We start from the raw sequence: 22,756 nt of genomic DNA, 5'->3' as shown, positions 1-22,756 counted from the left end.
TCTCTTTGCTCTTCCCCAAACTGCATTAGCAGTCACCTGGGCAGAGGGAGCAGCAGCCCGACAAGAAGCAAGGAAATGAGGGGGACGGCTTCAGACAGGGTTAAGTCCAGGGCACCTGCTTTATGATGTTAGTGTCTATGAGCGTCACAGGATTGAGAGCCGGCTCCCCTGCAGCATAAGCGATCCCATAACCATGTGAAGTTAAGGAAGCAGGGAATGGATTTGACATTGAGGAAACAGATTTGCTCCTTGACTACATGGAGCCTCAGTTTCCTCGTCTATAAACTAGGGTAACGGTGTCTGATGGAGGGAATCGTGGTAAGTTATAAATGAGCGCATGCCTGATCTATAGGCGCCCATTCAAATGAAGTTGGATTGGGTGCTCAAGCACCTGCTTCACACCCAGTGGGGCCTATCAGCCATAACCTGGGGGATCCCAGGTTATAGGGGTTCTAGCTTTCCTTCCATCATGGCAGGTTCTTGGGGAAGTGGTGGAGGTCTGGTTGACCACCATAATGAAGCTTGCTGGCTATAGTCCACACACCAGCTCCGTCTAATCTTGTCCTTGACCCCCATCCGTGCAGCCTTCCGACACAATGAGTGCCCAGATCCTGGTGTTCCAGTAAATGGCAAACGGTTTGGGGACAGCCTCCAGCTGGGCAGCTCCATCTCCTTCCTTTGTGATGAAGGCTTCCTCGGAACCCAGGGCTCGGAGACCATCACCTGCATCCTGAAGGAGGGCAGCGTGGTGTGGAACAGTGCCGTCCTGCGCTGCGAAGGTACGTGCCCTCGGGCGGGGGCCGTGGCTGTCAGCCAGACAGGTTCCACAGGGGGACTGAGTGACCTGAACCTCAGAGGTCCATTTCTGCATCCGTCCATCTCTCCATCCATCCTTTCCTCCCGTGACCCAGGGCCACTCCTTGCCCTATCCCTGGAGTGGCAAGGGCTTTAGAGGAAGGGTCTGCATAGGAACTTGAATTGGGACCAGAGATTACACAGGAGAAAATGCTGGGTCTGGACAGTCAGGCATCAGAAATGCCTCTGGTTTCAGCTGGGAACTCTCCATTTCACAGCCAGTAGCAGCCCTGCCCCAGCGCCTGCCCAGGGGAGCCCAGCAGCGATGGCAGCGTTGAGCGTCCCAGTCTTCCCGGCTGCTTCTCTCTCCTTCTCCGTGTGCTCGTATTCCCCAGCTCCCTGGGCTCTCTCCCATTCTGGCCTTTGTGCCCCTGTTAAATGCTGCCTTGATATCTTTGTGTCCACTCTCCCGGCAACTCAGGGTAGACCAGCCAGAAGAAATACGGCTCGCAGCAAGCTCTGGGCCTGTTATGGCATCTCCTCACCCTATCTCAGCCTACAGGGCAGCTTTTGAGTCGATTTCAGGGACCAGCCATCTGTTTCACCAAATTGCAGGCACAGATGAAGGGCAGGGACCGTGTCAAATGTGTGTACCAAGCACGGTGCCTGGCACAGAATCGGTGCTCAATAAATGTTTGGGAACATGGATGAAGAATGCACACACCCCAAAGTTCCCTTAATGGCAGAAGTGTCATCTAAGGAGGCAGGGGCTGTGGTTCTATCCTTTGGGGACAGAAAGCTTTTCATTTCCTCTCCTGTGGTGGGCAGAGGATGGTGACTCAGAGACTTCTTACCCAGTCCTGACTCTCCATCTGAATGGCCCCACCACAAATGGGAGAGCTGCAGGGAGCGGAGAGGGCTTTGTCCCGAGGCTGGTGGGGGGGTGGGGGAGGATAGAGACCACCCGGAACACTACATGTGGCAGGGGGTCCAGGTGGGCTTCCCAATCAGAGGATCCTGAGCTGGATCCAGCAAGTTGCTTTTCCTTATGAACCTCTGCTCTTTGGGCTGGAAAAAAAATAAAAATAAATAACCAGAAAGGATGATAATAAGCAGTGTATGTAAAGGGCCAGCCCAGGTATAAAGTTAAGTACTCATAACAGTAAGCTATGCTTCTACTGGTACGTGAGTGCACAAGGTTAGAGAATCTTCCTTGGCCTCTTATCCCCACACCTGGCCTAGTGCTTGACACTTGTAGAGGCTCAGCCAATACTGACTGATGAATCATGGAATGAATGAATGAGTGAATGAATGATCTCTTACCTAGAGTCTCACTAATCAGAAGCACATCAATGAAACGCCTTCAGAGCCATCCTTCCTGCTGCCTCTGCCTTGCAACCTACCCGGCTGGGCACCCTGAGCAAGCCACTTGACCTCTCTGAGCCTCAGTTACCCCATCAAGTGCAGGTTACTCGTGGAACCTCGGTGGGGTTGTTCTGAGCACGCACAGCTCCTGGAGCAGCACCTGGTGGAGAGGTGGCACTCAATAAGTGTGGCTGCCAGCCTTCTTTTAACCAGATTTTAACCCTGTCTTCACTAGACCCATCAGTACTTGCTCCACTTGGGGGGAAATGCTGTCTGTTTGGGGGCAGTCGGCACCTGAAAAAAGGGGCCACCTGTTGGAGACACTGACCCGACACAGGGAGAGCATGCTCAGTTTTCTCCAAGTGACAAGCCTTGCGTGCCAGCCTGGGGTGGGGGATCTGGGGGGCAGCACTTCAGAGAAGCACAGTGAGAGGCAGACGTCGCCTGGAGCAGCTGCACCCAGCACAGAAACCTAGGACGGGGTGGGACAGTGCAGCCCTGGGGACCTGCCCTCCTAGGCTGCTTGGCTGCCTTTTGCCTGAGCCTTGGGGGGTCCCTGCTTTGTGGTCAGTGTCTTTGTCCTGTCCACTCTTTGTAGTTTTGTTTTTGATTAAGTATCTCCACCTTGTGGACAATTAAACACAGGAGCTAAGGGTCTTGTAGAAAATCTTTTAATATATGCTAAGAGCCACTTAGGTTTTGAGAGGCTGTAATAGGATATGGGAGAAATTGTCTCCTCCTAAATTTAGAAAGAAGGAGGGTCATCGGAGGATCGTGGGTGCATGGGAAGCAGGGGAGTGCAAAGTTTTTCTTCAAGGGCCAGAAATGAAGTACTTTTGACCTTGTGTGTTGTAGGGTATCTACTCAATCCCATCACTGCCATGTGAAAATGGCCTTAGACTGCAGGTCCATGTCTGGGCTGGGTTTGGCCTGCGGGTGGTAGCTTGATGACTGTGGATCTAGGGTACAGAAGACGTGGGGTCAGGGGCTTCCATATGTTTCATCAACAGTGTCCTAAGAAAGACTTCCAGGGAGTAAGTGAAGCCACCTAAGAACGCCCTGTCATCTCCCACGTTCTTCTTCTTATTATTTTTAAAGGAGAACCCACCTCAGTGTTTTAAAAACATCCCCCTCATTTCAACCTTTCACCAGCCCCAGAGAATAGGTGCAGTTACTGTCCCCACTGGGACCTGGGAAGTTCGGCCACCTGCCCAAGGTGCTCTCAGCCTGTAAGTGGCAGAGGCTCCTGGCTAGCTGGTCCTTACTTTTTTCTTGAATTTTATCGCTTGAGAGAATATAGTGTCAAACCTGTTTACCAAAGACTTAAAAGCATCCACAAATGGAATGAAAAGTGGGTTTTCTACTTTCCACATCCCAGTAGAAAATTAAGACAAGAGGAAACACTCTGCCTCTCACGAAAGACAAAGCAGGCAGGACACCCCATGGAAGCATCAGAAATCGACAGCGTAAAGCAAAATGCCAGCAGTGAGAGGGACGCATCAGCTATTTAATTACGGAGGTAATTAGATTCCTTATTAAAAGACAAAGACTCTCAAACTGAGTTTAGGAAAATATCCTGCTTACAAGAAATACACGAGGAAATGGAGATAAATAATGGACAGTGAGTGCATTTTCACGTCTCACGTTTTAAGGGAATAGGTGGGTTGTAAAATTTTCACACAGTGCACAGGCCAATCATGTTCCAAGTGAAAATCCTCATGCCCCAGCCCCAGCCCCTAGCGCACAATGGTTTAAGAATTCGGTATAAAGGTATCCACATATTTTCTCCCGTATCTACATCAAATGCTTTACTGTAATAAAAAATATCCGTTTTTCTCCACTCCCACGAGAAATCTAAGCCATGGATCTAGCTCATATAGGCATCCAAAGAAGGATCGTGAAGGGATTGTTGTGTTTCTACCATTATCTCATTAATCTTATGACTCTTTTGAGAAAGTTATTGTTATACTTTATACATGAGAAGTCTAACAACCAGTGAGGTGAATTGAGTTGCCCCAAATCACCTGGTTTGTGTTAATTGAGCCCTTACTATGTGCTGTGTCACATACGTTGTCTTATTGAGTCCTCATGACAACCTTTAAAGTGGGTCCTATTATCCTCACTTCACAGAGGAGGAAACTGAAAGTAAAGAGTGGTTAAGTCCCTCACCCAAGATTCACAGCTAAGTAAATGGGAGGAGAGTCAGTGTTCAAATTCAGGTACCCTGATTCTAGAACATTTTTCACAGCCATGTAAGTCCAAAGTTGGTTCTACTTTCATTCTACCACAAAAGGGTAAAGGCTGGGTGGTGAGGGGCTCAGGTGGGGAGTGGGGAGGGAGTAGGAGGCCACACTTCTAACTTCAGGATAAAGAACTTCTGTCATTCTGGTCAGAGGTCACTCACACTGGACAAGTAGTCAGCCAAACCCCTCTGAAGGCAGCCAACGTCTCACCACAGAAACAGTGGGCAGAGGTGGCATTCCCAGGCCCGCCTGTCTGTCTAGAAACCAAGGCCCTAGAGCCAGGCCTCCCAGGTTCAAGTCCTGACTCCCACACTTCCCAGCTGTGGGCTCCTCAGCCAGCCACCACTGTGTGTCCTCTACTATGAACTGAGGCAAATACTGTGCCTATCCATAGGCTGTGACGCAAAAGCCAGGAGAGGCCCAGACCCATGTCCAGAGCAGCGTCTGGCACCGTGAGAGAGCTCGGGGAGGGCTTGTTCTCGGTGCATGCTCTTCTGCCACCATTCCAAACTCTTCTTTCCCTTGCACACCTTTAGCATCAGAGGTCAGGAGAAGGTGACCACCCCTCACATGTGTCACAGTAGACACATCCTTTTATCACTTTCCGGGAGGTGGAGGGCCAAGTCTAGGCGCGGGTAGTGCTGACTTCTCCTGAGGCCTCTCTCGGTGGCTTGCAGGTGGCCACCTTTTCCCTAGGTCCTCCCATGGCCTTTTTCCTGTGTGTGTGCCCACCTCGGGTCTCTTTCTCTTCTAATAAGGGCCCTAGCCCTGCTGGATGGGGGCTCTGCCCTTTTTACCTCATTGAACCTTATTTACCTCCCTGGATGTTCCCCGTCTCCAAATTCAGTCACCTTCAGGGTACAAGCTTTAATCTGTGACTTTCAGGAGGAGCAGCTCAGCCCACAACACCTAGTACCTCTACCTTGCAGTCATATTTCTATCCTTCAGCAAGTATCTGTTGAGCATCTACTGTGTGCCCAGCACGGGGTCAGGCACAGGCCCTCCCTTCTGTCCTGTGCTGGGCTCCCCTCCCTACTTTCTTTTCCATGTATTTGTGTGCATCCACACTTGCCTTTTTATGTCTCACCATTTTTTTTAATGGAAAACTTCAAACTTATACCAAAACAAAGAAGATGGTGTAATGCACCCCATGTGTCTGTCCATTCCTCACTCTGCTCCAACTGTAAACCCAGGGCCAACTTTACCCAGGGCCCCACCCACTGCCCCTTGACCCCTCACTCACTCTGGACTAAATGTTTGGCATAATATTGCATCCCCAACATTTTAGTATGCATGTCTGACAGATAAACTCTTTAAAACATACCACCATGCTATTATCCTAAAAATTAAAAATGATTACTTAGCGTAATCCATGATTGGCTAATACATTTGTGATATGTTTTTGAAAATTGGAATCCTAGTTAGTTTCATAGGTTAAAAGGAACTAGTTTGTCTCAAGTCTTTCTTAATCTATGGGTATCTATTCTTGCCCTTGTGTTTTCTATTTTTCTTTATCTTCTTTCTTTTTTTTTTTTTTTTTGGTGTGTGTGTTTGCATTGACGAAGGTCAGGGCATCCATTCTGAAGAGTCTCCTACATTCTGGATTTTGCTGATTGCTACCTTGAGAGTTTCTTATATTTCTTTCAATTGTCAGTAAGATCTAGAAACTTACTCAGACTCCTTTTCCATTTATCGTCCAGAATATTTTACAAGCTGGGTTTTGTGTATTTATTGCAGGTGAATAACATCTGGTTGCCTCTCTTTTGGGGACAGTAGAAGTCATTGATGATCATAGCCCAGGAATTGCAAAATACTAACATTTTATAGTTCTGCTTTGATAAGCTGAAATATTTAAAGAATAATTGTCCTCATCAGTTATTCACTTACTCTAAGGTATAATTCATGACACAATATAATATAATTCATGACAGGTATAATTCTCTCCTGTCTAGGAGAGACACTTATTTTCCTTTATTTGCCAGTTTTCATATTAATGAGTTAATTCCCTAACATTTTCCAAAGTTGAACATTTTTAAATGTCATTACAGTCCAATGGATGTAATATTTTGTATGTTAAGTCTATTGCAATTATTATTCTAACTGATGCTCAAGTTTTCTCTTTGCAGAGAGAGCCTTTTGAAGATGGCACAACCTCATCTCGTACATGTTCTGCCCCTGACCTAGAATCGGTTATTTCTCCAAGGAGCCCTGGTCCCTTAGAGGAAACTGACATTTAGAAATTGGATTTTTTTTTTCAGTGCTTAGGATCAAACCTAGGGCCTCATATATGCTAGGCAAGTACTCTATCACTGAGCTGCACCTTCGGTCCTTTTTAGTCTTTGAGACAGAGTCTCACTAGTTGCCCAGGCTGGCCTCAAACCTGTGATCCTCCTGCCTCAACATCCTAAGTAGCTGGGATCACAAGCTTGCACCACCGTGTCTGGCAATATTTAAAATCTGGACACTGGGGGTGCTTATTACTCTCAAGTTGTTCCTGTTTCGGAGGTTTCTCATTGAAGACAACTAAGAAATGCTTTTTAAAAGAAAATGCATTGTAGGGCTGAGGCCATAGCTCAGTGGTAGGTCGCTTGCCTAGAACATATGAGGCACTGGGTTTAATCCTCAGCACCACATAAAAATAAAGGTATTGTGTCCATCTACAACTAAAACAATATAAAAGAAAAAAAAAGGAATTGCACTGTTGCTAAAAGGTAAAAGGTCCTAAATACCATTGTCACTTCCTATCATAACACATACCCAAAATCTCAGAGCGGCCACGCCAGTATTACCGACAACATGACTACTGAAAATAATCTTCTCCTTATTCATCATTTTTAGTTCTTTTGTTCTTTGATATCCTACCAAGGATGAGCTATCAGATTACTGTTTTAAAATCTCCTTTAAGTAGTTTCTTCCTGTGTGATTATGCTACCAACTGATATAGTATCGTGTTCAAATTCTTGGTGCATATCAAATTTAATCTTTCTTTTTATTTATATAAAATAGTTACATAGTTCCAAAGTTCAATCTATAAAAGAAGATACATTTGGGGAAAGTGTTGCTTATAACCTACCCTTTCTGCCCTGTTCCCTCCCTTTGTCCATGGATAAACCTTTGGTTTTGGTTTACTTTTTTATTCATTATTAATCTGATTGAACATTAATACTTTAACATTAATTTGACTTTTAATATTAGCTCTTTCTTAGATAAATAGAATCAAATTTTACCCAGTATTCTCTATGTTGCTTTTGTTCACTCGGTCATATATTCTGGGGACCACTCCATAATATTGTGTAGCATATTCTTTATTTTTTGTTTTACAGCTACATAAATAGTTTGTTTCATTGATTACCTAGTTTATTCAGTAGATTCCTATTGCTAAAATTTGAGCTGTTCTCATTCTTTTGCTATTACAAATAGTGCTGTCTTGTATAGCCTTGTGCAAATAAATGTGTATTTTTTTCTTTTTTTTACATTTGCCAGCAGATCTTTGGGATAGAGTTCTAGAAATAGAATTGCTGTGTCAGAGAGTAAATGCATATGAATTTTGCTGTTTATTACCACATTTCTCTCCATAGGGGTCTGCCATTTTTTATTTCCACTAGCAAATCACCAGAATTCCTGGCTTTTGCAGCCTCTATGACCTCAAACTTTGGGTGTTGCCCACCTGATGGATGAGAAATAATGTCTCATTATAGTTTTACAATGAATCGTTCTTATTAAAAATGAAGTTGAGCATCTTTTCAAGTGTTTAAGGGACATTGCATTTAGAATCCTCCCCTCCAGATCCCAGCCCGGCAACTACCATTCTCCCTGCAGTATCAAGACGAACAACAAGAAGTGAAGAACTGAGTTAATAGAGAGGTCATTTGGCACTCACAGGAGCAGAAGAAGAGATTAACTAAGAGAACTAATGGAGCAATAGAGCAGATAAAACCAACTGGTTTCCACCAAAGGAAGGGGCTGTGTTTCCCTCCCTGCAGGTTATGGGCGGGTTGTGTTGAGACAGATGCCCTGCGTGGAGAGTGCTGGGGAGGCAATAGTGACTGGGTAGTCCAGGGATTCCTGGAGATTAACTACAGAGGTCACAGTTCAGCGACCAGAGATGCTGAACCTGTGCTGATCTACAGCAGGAAAAGAGCCTCAGCTCACTGCTGAGACCCAGTGCCTGCCTGAGAACCTTGGGACGTAGCAACAGGCACAGCTCCCCCACCTTCAAGGTCTAACATGTCCATTGAAGGAGGAGAGAGAAGCATTAGGAGGTTCAGTGAGATGATAGATGGGTTTTGAAAACTAGTGTCCCCCAGAAATGACAATACACATATGTGGTTTATTCCCTCAATGCTGATGATATAAGTAATGTGTCATTACTTAGTCTCTATGCCTCCATTCACCAAAATGGGGTAATGACCCCCTTCTATGTAATGAAGACCATAATGTGTGTGCCTTTTATCATTGCAGTTGTCACTCAATAGTGCACATCAAGTCCTAGCACTTGGTGAGCTGTCCAAACACTTGCAGAGGGACTTGGAGACAGAGGTCTCAAGGTTAAGTCTCAGCTCCAATTTCAAGAGCTCAGTGTCCTTGATCTAGTGTCTCAACTGGCTTGGCCTTATTTTCTTCCCCTGGAAAGTGGGGATAATGACTTCACAAGGCATGTGCATTTAGATGTGATGATACACATGAAGAGCTGACAGCTCCTATTGTCATCACCATCATCATCATTATCTTTGTTAAAGTTCCTAATATAATTTTTTATTAAGACTATTGATAACTATTTTAGATAATTCCAGAAGGTTATAGAATTGAGAAAAGAAGAATGGGGTGCATTTGGTGGTATTCTTTTTTAAAAAATTTACTGTTCTTTTTAGATATACATGACAGTAGTAATATGTACTTTGACATATTATACATACAAGGAGTATAACTTATTCTAATTAGGATCCCATTCTCATAATTGTACATGATGTGGAGTTTCACTGTTCATGTATTCATATATGAGCAGAGAAAAGTTGTATCTGATTCATTCTACTCTCTTACATATTCCCATTCCCCCTCCCTTCCCTTCATTCCCTTCTCAGCCACAGAGAATGAGATCAGGGCATTTGCTGGTAAATGGATGGAACTGGAGACTATCATGCGAAGTGAGATAAGCCAGTCCCAAAATACCAAAGGCCAAATGTTCTCTGTGATGTGTGAATGCTAACACAAAATAAAGAGAGGAGGGAAGAACAGAAGTTCATTTGGCTGTAATCTATGAAACTGGTTACCTGGAGAAATCTACAAAATTTTGCAAAGAGAGCAGCACCCTGTAGCTCATTTAACTCTTTCTTAGTTCTGCCAAGGAATGTTCTGGCCTCCCGTAGCTCCTCAGTAAGACGGTCCAAAGGAAACAGGGGTTCCTTTAAAACCAGGAGGCTGCTTATACTATGATCCTGGTTCTCTGCTGCCCCAGTCTGAATTCAGACTCTATGACTTGCCAACCCCCAGCCAGTTCCTGAACCTCCAGAGACCTCAGCTTCCTTAGGAGCTAGTAATTGTGCCAGCCTCACAGGAGCATTTGTTTCCTGAAGAGTGAACCTGATTATGTGTGCATCTGAATGTGTGATGTGAAGGGAGCGCTTGATCTGGGACAGTGGTGCCGACAGAGGTGACAGCCTTAGCGGTGGGTGGTGATGCCACCCTCATCATCAGCCCTGAGCAGGTAGACTGTAAACAGACAAGGATGGCCGAAGAACAGGATGGCCGAAGAACACGATCACCCAGCACTTGAGCTCTGTAGTTCAATTCAGGTGAACAGCGGATCTGCTCATTGGAGTCCTTTAAAGGTCCAGGCAGATGGTCTGCCATCTTGACACTGCTTCCATTGTGGAGAGACAGGAAACAGGGCAAGTCGTGCCCTCGTTCCTACTGTTTCCTCCTTGGCGTGACGCGCAGCTCTCCTGCTCTCATTTTATTGGTCCAAGCAGTCACGTGACCTTGCTTCCACTTCCAAAGGGTGGGCCCTGGAGGAAGAGTCCTGGAATGGCCCTGATGTCCACCACAGGAGCCAGGATCTAGTTTCAGGGTCAGGCAGGAGTGACGGGAAGATGCAGGTGAGAATGGGGGAGCTGAGTGAAGGGAGGCCAAGGAAAGGAGAGGACAGGCTTTGCCAGACCAGGGACAGCCAGGAAACGTGGCAAGGCCCCTCAGCGTCTTGTGGAGTTGCTGCCATGGCTACACTGATCCATCCTTTCATTCATTTATTAGATAGTCATAGACGACTGTGGGCCAGGCACTGTGTTAAATTCTGGGGATACCAAACTGTGAAGAGATCAGTATCAGTGCCTGCACCCCAGGCTGAGTGGGGTCTGGCTGCTCACTCCCTATGTGGATAGGAGGAGGTAGGCCCAACAATGTCTCTGCCTCAGGCCTGACAATTGAGTAAGGAACAGAGAAAAAGCCAGTGTGACCCAGATTTCGCTGCACTTCTGCCCTTCTAGACTGAGTAGAGGGCTTTGTTTAAAGGATTCTTTTCATTTCTCCCCTCTGGCCTTTAATAAACCTCCCAATGACGTAACTCGGCCCATCATGAAGGTTCCGATAGGCAAAACTCACAGTTTAGAGTTTATGTAACTCTCCATAAAAACAGAGACGATCCTTGTTGGCTGGCCTAGTGGATAGAGATGTATTTTGTGTGCTTATTCATTTGTCCCCCAAGAACGCGGCTTCTCTCCCTCTGTCCTCCCAGCTCCCTGCGGTGGCCACCTGACTTCGCCCAGCGGCACCATCCTCTCTCCGGGCTGGCCCGGCTTCTACAAGGACGCGTTGAGCTGTGCCTGGGTGATCGAAGCCCAGCCAGGCTACCCCATCAAAATCACCTTCGACAGGTGCTGGGCACCGCAGCCTGGGGGAGGGGGCGAGGGAGTGAGGGGAGGGGCAGACGCCAGTACTGTCAAGGCACCATCAGAGGACACTGGGGCCAACTGCCCTTGGGGGAGGACTCCCTGGCTTTGCCCTTGGGCTTGGCTTGTGCTGTGGGGGGTCCTGTGACTAGACGGGGAGAAGGCTGGGCTCTCACTGGGGATGCCAAAGCCTGCCCTTCTCTTAACCCCCAAGGATAGAGAGTGGCAGATGGACACCATCAGATGTTGAAGCCAGGCACGGCATCCGAAGACTGTAACTCCCAAACTTCTAATAGGAGGGTGGTCTTCCTGACCTTGGTCCCAAATCCTCCACATGCCCCACGTCTACTCCCACCCTGCCTCTGCCCCTCAGTGGGAGATATGGATACAAACTTCTTCTGGACAAAGCAACCATGACCTGAAACAGCAGTCTGCAAATTTTTCTGGGAAGGAGCAGAGAGTAAATCTGCTAGGTTTTTTGGGGTTTCTTGCTCACTTTCAAATCTCTGGTGCATATTATTTTTTGCTTCTTTGTTTTCAAACATCCTTTACCAAATGTAAAAAACATTCTTAGCTTCAGGCTGTATGCCATGTTTGGGGCTTTAGTTTATTGACCCCTGGCCTAGGAGCTAGGCCTGGTGCCTTGAGGGCTTAAGAACCCAGGCCGTAGAGAAGATTGGAGAGCTGCGTCTGACCAAGGAGGACGAAGGGCGAAGCTCAGTAGAGAAGGTCCTTTCCATATCACTAGTAAATGTGTCCAAATTATATTAAAAGACCCCAGCCTGCCATACTCTGGGTGTCTGAAGCACTGAGTCAGGTAGGGTTTTCATTATTTGCAAATTAATAAGCCTTGGGTTTCTCAAGAGGTCTTCACTTGCGTCATTTGACAGATTTAAAACTGAGGTCAACTATGACACCCTGGAAGTGCGAGATGGACGGACATACTCAGCGCCCTTGATCGGGGTTTACCACGGGACGCAGGTCCCCCAGTTTCTCATCAGCACCAGCAACTACCTCTACCTCCTCTTCTCTACGGACAAGAGCCACTCGGACATCGGCTTTCAGCTCCGCTATGAGAGTGAGTCTCATGGGGTAGGAGAGGGAGGCAGATGACAAGGTTGACACAGGCGGGTGAAGGGACCTGGGGCTGTGCACCAGTGAGACCAGATCCAGCCATCCCTTGGCACTCCTGGCTAGGCTGTCCCCTTTGGAAGGTACTCCCTTACTCTCAGCATCACTCAGGGATCATAGAAGCTAAGAGTTGCTCATGACCTTCATGCCAGATCCCATGTTCATACTCCATGCCCTCCTCTGGGTGCAGGTGACTGGGTGCCACAGCGCCGGAGACTCTGGGGACAGAGTATTTGATGAACCATGAACTTGAAATGGAATGGCAGCTCTTACTCACACTGCCCTGTCACATCATCTTCTGCACCTCTCCCCTTGATTTAAAGGATCGATGTCACTGCAATTCTTTGCAGACCAAAGTAGAAAAGATTGGAAGCACCATGAGGACAGGGTCATTTCTTATTCATGTTTATATCCCTAAGCCTTAGCCTAGCACCTGCACCACAGCTGATGCCCAGCTAATGTTTATTAATGAATGAACCAACAAGCAAGTGATCTCCTATTCAAGAGAGAGGTCTTCAAGCCAGGCCCCATGGCCCACACCTGCACTCCCAGCTACTCAGGAGGCTCAGGCTGGAGGATTGCAAGTTGGAGGCCAGCCTCAACAACTTAAAGAGACCCTGTCTCAAAATAAAATCAAAAGGGTTGGGGTTGTAGCTCAGTGATAGAGAACTTGCCTGGCGTGTGCAAGGCCCTGGCTTTAATCCCTAATACCATAATAATAATTTTTTTAAAAAAAAAGGAAGAAAAAGAGATAGGTCTTTAGACAGCCTCTCCACAAAAAAATAATGGCCACATTTCATGAGTGCTAATAGCAACTTCAGCCTTTTGTAAATCCCTCCTCTCTGTGGGTCAGCTGGTGTCCCTCAGTGGGGACGGTGCACATTCCATTCCAGCTGTGACCTCTTTCTTCCAGCTATCACACTGCAGTCAGACCACTGTCTGGATCCAGGAATCCCTGTCAATGGCCAGCGTCACGGGAATGACTTCTATGTGGGCGCTCTGGTGACCTTCAGCTGTGACTCGGGCTACACTCTGAGTGACGGGGAGCCCCTGGAGTGTGAGCCCAACTTCCAGTGGAGTCGAGCTCTGCCCAGCTGTGAAGGTGAGGCCCATCAGAGGGCAAATGCCTTTCCTGCCAGGAAAACCAGGAGCTGAGACGGCCACTGATTCCCGGACCCATGGGGAAGATGGGGGCTTGGGGAAGAGGTGGGGCAGCGGGTACCTAGAGCACGTGGCGCAGCTCCCTGAGCCACTCTGGTCTTCACTGCCTTCTTCCCTTCTGTAGCTCTCTGTGGTGGCTTCATTCAAGGCTCCAGTGGGACCATCTTGTCACCAGGCTTCCCTGACTTCTACCCCAACAACCTGAACTGCACTTGGGTTATCGAAACCTCGCATGGCAAGGGTAAGTGTTTGGGCAGATATTGGGAAGTGACCCAAGGTCAGGCCCTAAGCTCCCAGGTCAAGGCAACCTCGATGGGGATTTCCCTAGAGAGTGATGTGTAAGCGCAGTCTGAATGTTTCTCAGCAGAACCTTCTCATCTCTTTGAGTCACAGAACTCATTCAATAAATATCGTTGAGGATCCAAAATTGCCAAAGAGATCATACTGGTAACCAACCATGGAATCCATCCCATCAGGGCCAGGAGTCCTCTCTAAAGCACCTCCAGGGGGGATGTCTCCCATCCGTTCCACAGTGGTCACATATTTTTGATAGTTCATTTCCCTCCTTATAGCCTATTAGGTGGCTCTGAAACCCACGTCCCTGTCCTATGTCCTGGAAGAACAGAGGGCACCTCTGCTTCCTCCGCCTCGTGTCACCCCTTCAGATTCTGAACACGGGGATCCCCTTCTCGTGTAGCTCAGCTCTTCCCCGAGTGACATGCATACATGTTCCTCCTGCGCTGTCGCCCCAGCTCCCCTAACCTAAGTGATCTTTGGGAGTCCAAGTTCAAAGTCAGGGTGCTGGTTATAAATAAGCATTAGTTAACATACTCTTTCATCCAACAAATATGCTTTAAATGCCACCCATGTGGAAGACACTGGGGCTGCGGGAACCCCACAGGTGTGGAAGGTTATTCCAGAGCCTCTGTAGGGTGCTGTCTCCTGCCCCTGTGCAGTCTGGCAATGTTAATGCTGAGTTAATGCCAAGGCTCCACCCCAGAGGCATTGATTCTCTACGTTGGGGGTAGAAACCAGGCATGTACATTTTGAGGACATTTTGTCAGTCACTCCGAGGCATGCCTTTAATTAAGAACCTCTGATCTAGAAGAATTAACCAGGAAAAAGAAGAGCCCCGGGAGAGGGGGAATGAAGTGGAAGAATACCCTTTCCAGATATTCAAATGTTGTTATGGGCTAAGAAAAATGTGAGTAGCATGGCAGGAGTGCAGGAGTGGACATTCAAATCAGTGAGGGACAATAAAGATCCAGAAACAACACCCCCCCACCCTGTGTGTGTGTGTGTGTGTGCACGCGCATGTGCTTGTGGACGAGAGAGAGGGAGACAGACTTCAGCATATGATTAAAATGTTATTTCATTTGAAGAAAAGAATTTAATAAATGGTGTTAAAACAGTGAGCTTAACCATTGGGGAAAAGATCTTAATGAAATCAACCAAATTATGCTATGTCCATGAACAATGAATCCCACTTTTATGTATAATGTATAATTAAAAGACACAAATTAAAAAAAAAAGTAGAAGGGAGACCGGTAGAGTAAGAGGAAGAGGATCAAGGGGAGGGAGGAGGGAAGGGAAAGGGGAGGTACTGGGGAATTAGACTGATCAAATTATGTTATATTCATGTACAAATATGTCACACTGAATATCACTATTGTGTATAATTACAATGCCCCAATAAAAAATTTAAAAAGATTTAAAAAAATACAATCCATACTTTATACATTTAGCCACATAAATTCCAGCACTAGGAAAACATGGATCTCTAACCTCAGCTGAGAAAGCACCTTCTGGAACACCCAAAGCAGAATCTGTGAAGGCAAAGACTGTTAGATTCAATTAAGTAAAACTTTAATAGGATTTATGTAAAGAAAGCTCCATAAAAAAATGCAAAGTCGAATAGTAAATAGACAAAAATATTTGCAATATATATAATTGACTGAGGATTACCGGCCTGGTGCATACAGAGCTCTTCAGAATTTCTAAGAGAAAGAAGCCTGGCCCACCAGCCTGCAGAAAGAGCAAAACTATAAACAAATGCTTCCTAATTGCAAAAACACAAATTGAAAAATATCAACCCCATCAATAATGAAAGAAATGCAATTTCAGCCGGTAGCAAAATCCCATCTTCCTTTTCAAGTCATCAAAGAAAAGCTGCACTGTGGGGAAAGGAGGAGAAACTTAGGCCTTTCCTCCTCACCTGGTGGTTTGGTAATAGGAATCAAAAGTCTTCAGAAGATACATGCCTCTAGACATGCAATTCCACACACTGGAATTTACCTGCAGAAAATAAGTAAAACCACACATTTAGATTTAACAGCCAAAGTGTCCCCTAAAACATTTATTTATGATATTGAAAACTTAGGGACGATTCAAATGGGCATCTGTAAGAAAGCATGAAATAAACATACAGTTGTATGTTGGGTGAACAGACTGCTAGGCTGCTGACTTGGATTGTCCCTGAACACTCCAGCTGGGGAATGGTCATGGAATGAAATACTAGGAAAAATGGGAGAGAATATTTGCAGATCTATGGAAGTGGTGGCAAAAATTGTTAAGAAACAAAGCTTGCTAAAAGATAGTTTTTGCTAAGGAGGATATTTGCACAGAAAATGGTCTAAAAGATTTACCCAAAGATTTTAACACTAGTTTTCTCTTATTATTCTCATTTTTGCTCTTTTTCCTGATTTTGAGCAATAAATATATATTGCATGTAAAATATGCTATTTGTACAAAAAAAGAAAATTATTTCTAGTTTCATCATGTGTACTTAAGAGCTTCACTTTGGTCTAGATGAGCCCTTTCCTGGCCAGGTCTCAGATGTCCCAGAGCTTCTCCAGGCAAGGCAAGACCCTCCAGGCAGTCAAGGGAAGCCCCCCAGAGTCCTTGGAGGGACAACCTCTGTGGTCATGATTTTCTGTACAGGGGCAACTGAGATCATCAGGGTGAATATTCTTCTATGTCTTTGCTTAGAAGTCAGTGTAGCTCATCAACTACTTAACAAATGCTTATTGACGCCTGCCCTCAGGAGTTTATGGTCCAGGGCTAGACAGACAGCCTAAACACAGAGCTCAGAGCAGCAGCATCTGTGTAGTGGAACACACATCTGCAGCCTGGCCCAGGGAGTTAGGCAGGAGGCCTGGATCTGAGACATAAGCTTGTCTTCCAGAAGGAACAGGAATTAGCTAGGATGAAATGTGCTCCCACAGAGAATCAACAATCATGCCTGAATAAGTGAATGCTTCTTCCTCAGAACCCTGACTTCTCCTAACCCCTAGCACAGGGCCCCAGGGCTTAACACAGTGAGCCAGGCCCTTCAGCCTGCCTTGCCTTTCTGGGCCTCATGCTGAGCCCTCCAGACAGAGTTGGGCCTCCACAGGCCTTTGTTCAGGCCCGGGAGCTTGCCAAGTTCTTTCTTCTCTGGGGCCCTGCACTTTTGTCTGAGTTCTCTCTTCCTCTCGAGGGGGGTATGGAGGTTCCCATTCCCTTTGCTTGACCAGCTCTTCAACTTTCCATGCTCGCTTCCTCTCACCAGCCTCTCCTGACCTCCGCTCTCCAGCATCCAGGTTGAGCTTCCCTCCTGGGGAGCTCCCACAGACCCCCGTTCTTCCCCAGACCTCACCCCACTTGAACTTTCACCACCTGAACAGACCTGAACTCTCTTGCTTCCTGCAGTTCTGCCTGCCCAGCTCCACACCTGGCACCCAAGGAACCCCAGGGGTATTTGGAGACATGCATCTGACCCCAGATCCTTGTACTCAATCTCTGCTCCTAATATGTTGGGTGAACAGACCGCTAGGCTGCTGACTCGGATTGTCCCCGAACACTCCAGCTGGGGAAATTCTAAACTTTAGGAAACTCAGAATTGCCCAGCTGGCCACTCCTAGGGAGTGGGCAGTTCAGGAGGCTGGAGAATGTGCCCTTGCAGAGACCCCAGGACTGCAGCTTCTTAACCCACAGGGTCATCTGGGGCTGGGCTCAGCCGAGCAGAAAACACCTGTGGGTGCTCACCTGATGAGGGCCAGGGCTCCAGGCTTTGCATATGCCATCCCAATTTGCCACCTGTGAGGGAGGGATCAGCATCCACACGCGCAGCTAAGGATACACACATGCAGTTCTGGATGCAGGCCTTCAGCTGATAGACGGGCGTTTGATCCCTGCCTTTCCTGCCCTGGTGCAGGGTTGATATCACTCCTACTGTTCTGCCCAGTTCACTCCAGTGTGTACATCTGTCACACCAAATCTGGATTCAAACTCCAACATGGGACCTCTCTGTTTCTGTGACAATGTCTTCATTTTCTCACAACGGCCAAAACAGCCCCAAGCAATCAGCACAGCTGGGAACCCCAGGGGTTTCATCTCGGTTGTTTGCTCATCCTTAGAATCCCTGCCAAATGTTTACTCCTTTGGAGGGGCTGCATTTGCACGCTAGAAGAACAGTGCAAAGCTTGGTGCTTCATCCTGCTACTGTATCTGACCCGCTCTCCACCCAACCTGATGTTCTAGCAAGGAGGGGGCACATACATTTCCCAAGCTCAGTAGTTATCTGCACACATGTTTGTGTGTCAGGAGTATAGCACACATGGAGGCACACATGTCCACATGTCTCCTCTGCACATGCTCACATCTCTTACGCCAAGGATCGTGTCCCTATGTGAAGCCCTCAAAGCAGAGTTCCCCATCCTTCCTCATGCCCCATGCTGGATTCTCACCATTGATGCATCTGTCTCCTCTATGAAACCAAAAGATGTTTCTCTTCTTAAGCACTAGGCTTGGTACTTGGTAGGTGCTTAAGACCCATATCCTTGAACGAATAGATACATGATTGCATCTCGATTGCCTGCAAACCAGTAATTTGCAAACCACAACCTACCACCTCTGCTAGGTTATGTCTCTCCAAACCCTACTCAGAGAAGCTCCAATACTCCAGGATCACCAGATCTTGTCCACAGGGAGGCAAGAATAATAAAACTTTTAAAATGCTCTATTACAGGCTTGGATCCATCATCATTTATTAAAACTTCATCAGTAATTATCTAGGAAAGTATTTCTCAAACTTTTAGGTGCCTATAAATCAAACAGAGGTGATTCTGCATTTCTAGCAAGCTGGTCATGGACCACACTTTGAGTAGCAGCTGGGCCCAGCACTCCCAGTCTAACAGTGCACCTTTCCTGGCACCATCATAACACATGTCCCCATGAACACAGACTTGTTGGAGGCCATGCATTGACATCTGTATCCAAGCAAATACAGCAGCTGCCACCTGCACAAGTTTGAGAGCTGCTTTGGGTGTTAAGTTCCTGTTGCTCCATAACCTTACTCACTATCGACCCTCTCACCACCTGCCACCCTCCCACCTGTCTCCTTTTGTGGCCTAAGAGGCGACATCCTGGAGTGGCTCAGCAGTGAGGCCTCAGCTACCCAGCTCTACCACCTGCCAGCTGAATTACCCTGGATAAATGACTTCATGCCTTTGTGCCTCATCTTCCCCTCGTGTTGATGTAGGACAGATGAGGCTGGACACCGGAGGAATTTTCAGGAAGCAGGTTCATTTAAGTCCCTCCCACAAGCCCCGTCCACACTGGTCCAGTGCACATCAGCCCACATTCCAACTGTTCTTCCGGCCTCCTCTTCTTCCACTTCATCCTCCTCATGGTCACCAACATCTTACTGGAACTGAAATTTGATGTACTCTGGATAGGATGGCTTCTTGTCCAGAACAGTGACTGACTGGCCCCGCCTACCTTTCCAGCCTCAGTTCCCAGTTATCTCCCACCACAGAGCCCTGGGAGGGACAGCTTCTCTGTCCCTTGACATGGGCTGGTCCTGTATCTAGGATGTTCTTTCTTACCTTCCCCAGTTAACTCCTGTGTTTCTGAAGCTGCCCCCCATTCCCCCCTTCCTGCTATGAAGGGCTGCCCATGCTGCCCCCCTGACACGCTGATCTACATTTCCTTATAGTTTTCATCATTCCATTTTGTAGCCATTTGTCTAATGCCTCGTGAATCCCCTTGCACTTCACCCTGGATCCCAGCCATAGGACATATTCAACAAATATGCAAATATTTGCTGGATGAATTAATGACTGGCTATGAAGCATCCTCTCAAACTGAGCCATAAATCCCCCTTTCACATGCTGACAACCATAAAGAGCTGTCCATCTCCCTGCCTGGATCTTCAGGTCATGGCAAGTTCAGGTCCATCCACTGGTATGTTGATCCACAGATGCTTGTAGTTGGACACGCTGACAGGTAGGTGCAAATTGGAAAGGTCTGGGCAGGTCCTGCCTCGCCACTGGGCTGCTTCAGCTGCCTCCCGCGGCCAGCTGGACCCCTCTGGTCTCTCTGCAGGTGTGTTCTTTACCTTCCACACCTTCCACCTGGAGAGCGGCCACGACTACCTCCTTCTCACCGAGAACGGCAGCTTCACCCAGCCCCTGAGGCAGCTGACCGGCTCCCGGCTGCCCGCGCCCATCAGTGCCGGGCTCTATGGCAACTTCACGGCTCAGGTCCGCTTCATTTCCGACTTCTCCATGTCCTACGAAGGATTCAACATCACCTTCTCAGGTACAGGGTGTGGGGATCCCTGGGGAGAGGAGACCGCTGCACCATTCTCTCTCTTCCTCTACTGCCAGTCTCTGGTCTTCTAGTAGATGTACAGTAATCACTCCCCTGTCTCTGGGAGAATGACCTCCATGCTGCAGCTAAAGATATTTCGGTTAGATCCATGGAAGAACATCTGTATAATGGTCTTGGAAGGAATTAGCAGGTTCCTTGAGGAATCTCCTACTCTGACTCAGGATTTGCTCTGAACATGACCTACCCAGCTGGTGGCTTCAAATAGCTCCTAGAGGATTCACAAATGTCCCTTCCTGCCCCAGTAATTCCAAATTCTTCTCCTGATTCCACTTCCACTATTTTACGACTCCAGTAATTAACAAAGAAGAAGAAAGGGTGTGAAATTAACATACAGGAGTGTTTCAGTCTCCTTTGGGTGCGTCTTCATCAAGCTAATTTTGTAGTAATAGATATTTATCTCTGTGTCTAGGAATCCTGAAAAGAAACCTCTTTCATTTGGCATTCAGGGAGACATGTCCCCATGTGAAGCCCTCCTCCCCCCGCCCCCCATGCTTGTCCCAAGGTGCCCCAGGGCCCTCTAACCCACCCCTACCTCAGCAAGAGCAGGGAAGCCAGATGGATTCCTCCCAGGATGGGCAGGAGATGTCAGCCTCTAGGAACAGGGATGTGGCCCAGCTTAGCCCTAACACCCCCCACCCCAGCCCTCAGGCAGAAGCCACCTGCCATGTTCCAGGGCAGTCCTGGCTGATGGGACAACCAGTGTACCTCAACTCAAATGAGAGAGATGCTCCTCCTCCACACAGCCCCAGAGGACTGCATCCCAGAAGGGAGATGCTCTGGAGGACAAGAAACAGTCATTTCTATGCTGTCTCTAGAAGCACCAGGCAGGTCCCTGGCCCATGAATGCCACCCCATCCTGCTTGCCGTCTGCCTCAACGCCAGCTTTCTGAGATCAGGCTTAGAGCAAAGCATTTGGAGTCCTTTGCTACTCCGGTCGCCCAAAGCTGTGTCATAGACTGACCCTCTGAAAGCCACTGACTGGATTGATCTGGTTCAGTGCCTGGAGGGGAAGAGTGGGAGAGTCAAGGGGGCCAGAGGCTGGGTTTCCATGGAGATGGAGGGATGGAGAAGAGAGAGCCGAGGCCTGAGGCACCTGAGGCCCTACCAGAAGTTCCTCAGGAAAGAGACACTGTGCCCCAACCCTCTCCTCGGCCTCCCTGCACTTCTCTGGGCCTCTGCTCTTCTGTGGCTGGGCCTCTGCTCTTCTGTGGCTTGCCCTCCTTGCCTCCTCACGCTGGACCAGTGTGCACCTGGTCTGTACCTCTGTCTGTCTGTACTCTGGCCCTGTCCCCTGGCATTTGGGCCCCCGTGTTCTGATTTTCTCTCTCTGCACCTCCCGAGACGTCTCTGAGCCCAACCTTCCTGCTTCCCTTTCAGAGTATGACTTGGAGCCCTGCGAGGAGCCCGAGGTCCCAGCCTACAGCATCCGGAAGGGCCTGCAGTTTGGCGTGGGCGACACCTTGACCTTCTCCTGCTTCCCCGGGTACCGTCTAGAGGGCACCGCCCGCATCACGTGCCTGGGGGGCAGACGGCGCCTGTGGAGCTCGCCTCTGCCAAGGTGTGTTGGTAGGTGGTCACGTGCTTTCATTTTGCTTCACTTGATGGGGTGGGCCAGACGTAGCTGATCGGTGTGAGGAGGTGGATGCGCACGCCAAGAGGCAGAGGGAGCTGGGTTTGGGGACTAATGTAGCCCAAGCTTACCTGCAGTGAGACCTTGGGCAGGTGACCTCAACTCCTCTCAGCCGCCTTGTCTGTAAAATAGGCACAGTAATGCCTACTCCATGAGGCAGTTCTGTAACCTAAACTGACCTTTGCCAAGTGAATCGCCCATGGGCTCTGAAATGAGGTTGACTTCAGTACTCTCACCTCCTGCCCTTAACATGCAGGCCCCTGGCTGAAGGATGCCTCTTGCAGGGAGATCTGGATGGGGCCCTGGGTGAGCCCTTTGCCTGAGTCTCAATCCAGGGCATTGGGTGGGTGCTTTGACTAGTCCAATGTAAGGTCTTGCTCTGGAGAATCCCTTGGAAGGCAGCCCATCCAGCCAAGGAAGCAGGGACAGAATTTGGGTTCATTGAGAGAGCACCCATTACACATCCAACGCGTACCTAGGTCCAGAAGATACGAAAGTGAACAAAACAGAGAAAGTCTCTCCATAGTGGCCTCCCATAATGGTGGAGAAACACAAGCCATAATACATAGATACGCAATGTGTCCAGCAGTGTTAGGAGCACAGAGGACAATGACAAAGACTCAGGATGTGTGGAGGTGAGGTTGCTTTGTGGCAAAGAGTGGGCAGCAAGGGCCTCTCTGATGAGCTGTGTTTTAGCAGTAGGAACAAAGCGCCAAGATGTAGCTGGTTAGGGGTTGGCAGAAGCCCCACCTGCCTCCTTGACGGATCCCTAAAGGCTGATCAGAGCTTTGGGCCCAGAGCATAGAGGGAAGTATGGTGATGGCCCAGGGAGCAGGACAATTGCTGGCTTCTCCTACTTTGTAAAACTCACGGCTCTGCTTGCCCAAACCCAC

General features: G+C 48.0%; 1 protein-coding gene across 1 annotated transcript in view; it reads left to right on the top strand.

The window, feature by feature from the left end:
- The window catches only part of Csmd2 (CUB and Sushi multiple domains 2), a 540,652-nt gene that overhangs the window by 349,200 nt on the left and 168,696 nt on the right, over positions 1 to 22,756 (top strand). Inside the window, exons 15-21 of the mRNA XM_026406835.2 lie at positions 585 to 779; positions 11,134 to 11,272; positions 12,178 to 12,365; positions 13,332 to 13,520; positions 13,704 to 13,820; positions 19,946 to 20,161; positions 21,611 to 21,799. Of these exons, the coding sequence (XP_026262620.2) occupies positions 585 to 779; positions 11,134 to 11,272; positions 12,178 to 12,365; positions 13,332 to 13,520; positions 13,704 to 13,820; positions 19,946 to 20,161; positions 21,611 to 21,799 (1,233 nt within the window). The remainder of the gene's footprint in view (positions 1 to 584; positions 780 to 11,133; positions 11,273 to 12,177; positions 12,366 to 13,331; positions 13,521 to 13,703; positions 13,821 to 19,945; positions 20,162 to 21,610; positions 21,800 to 22,756) is intronic.

Source organism: Urocitellus parryii, chromosome 11 (assembly GCF_045843805.1).
Source record: "Urocitellus parryii isolate mUroPar1 chromosome 11, mUroPar1.hap1, whole genome shotgun sequence".
NCBI classification, from domain to species: domain Eukaryota; kingdom Metazoa; phylum Chordata; class Mammalia; order Rodentia; family Sciuridae; genus Urocitellus; species Urocitellus parryii.
This window is presented reverse-complemented; position numbering and strand designations above follow the sequence as displayed.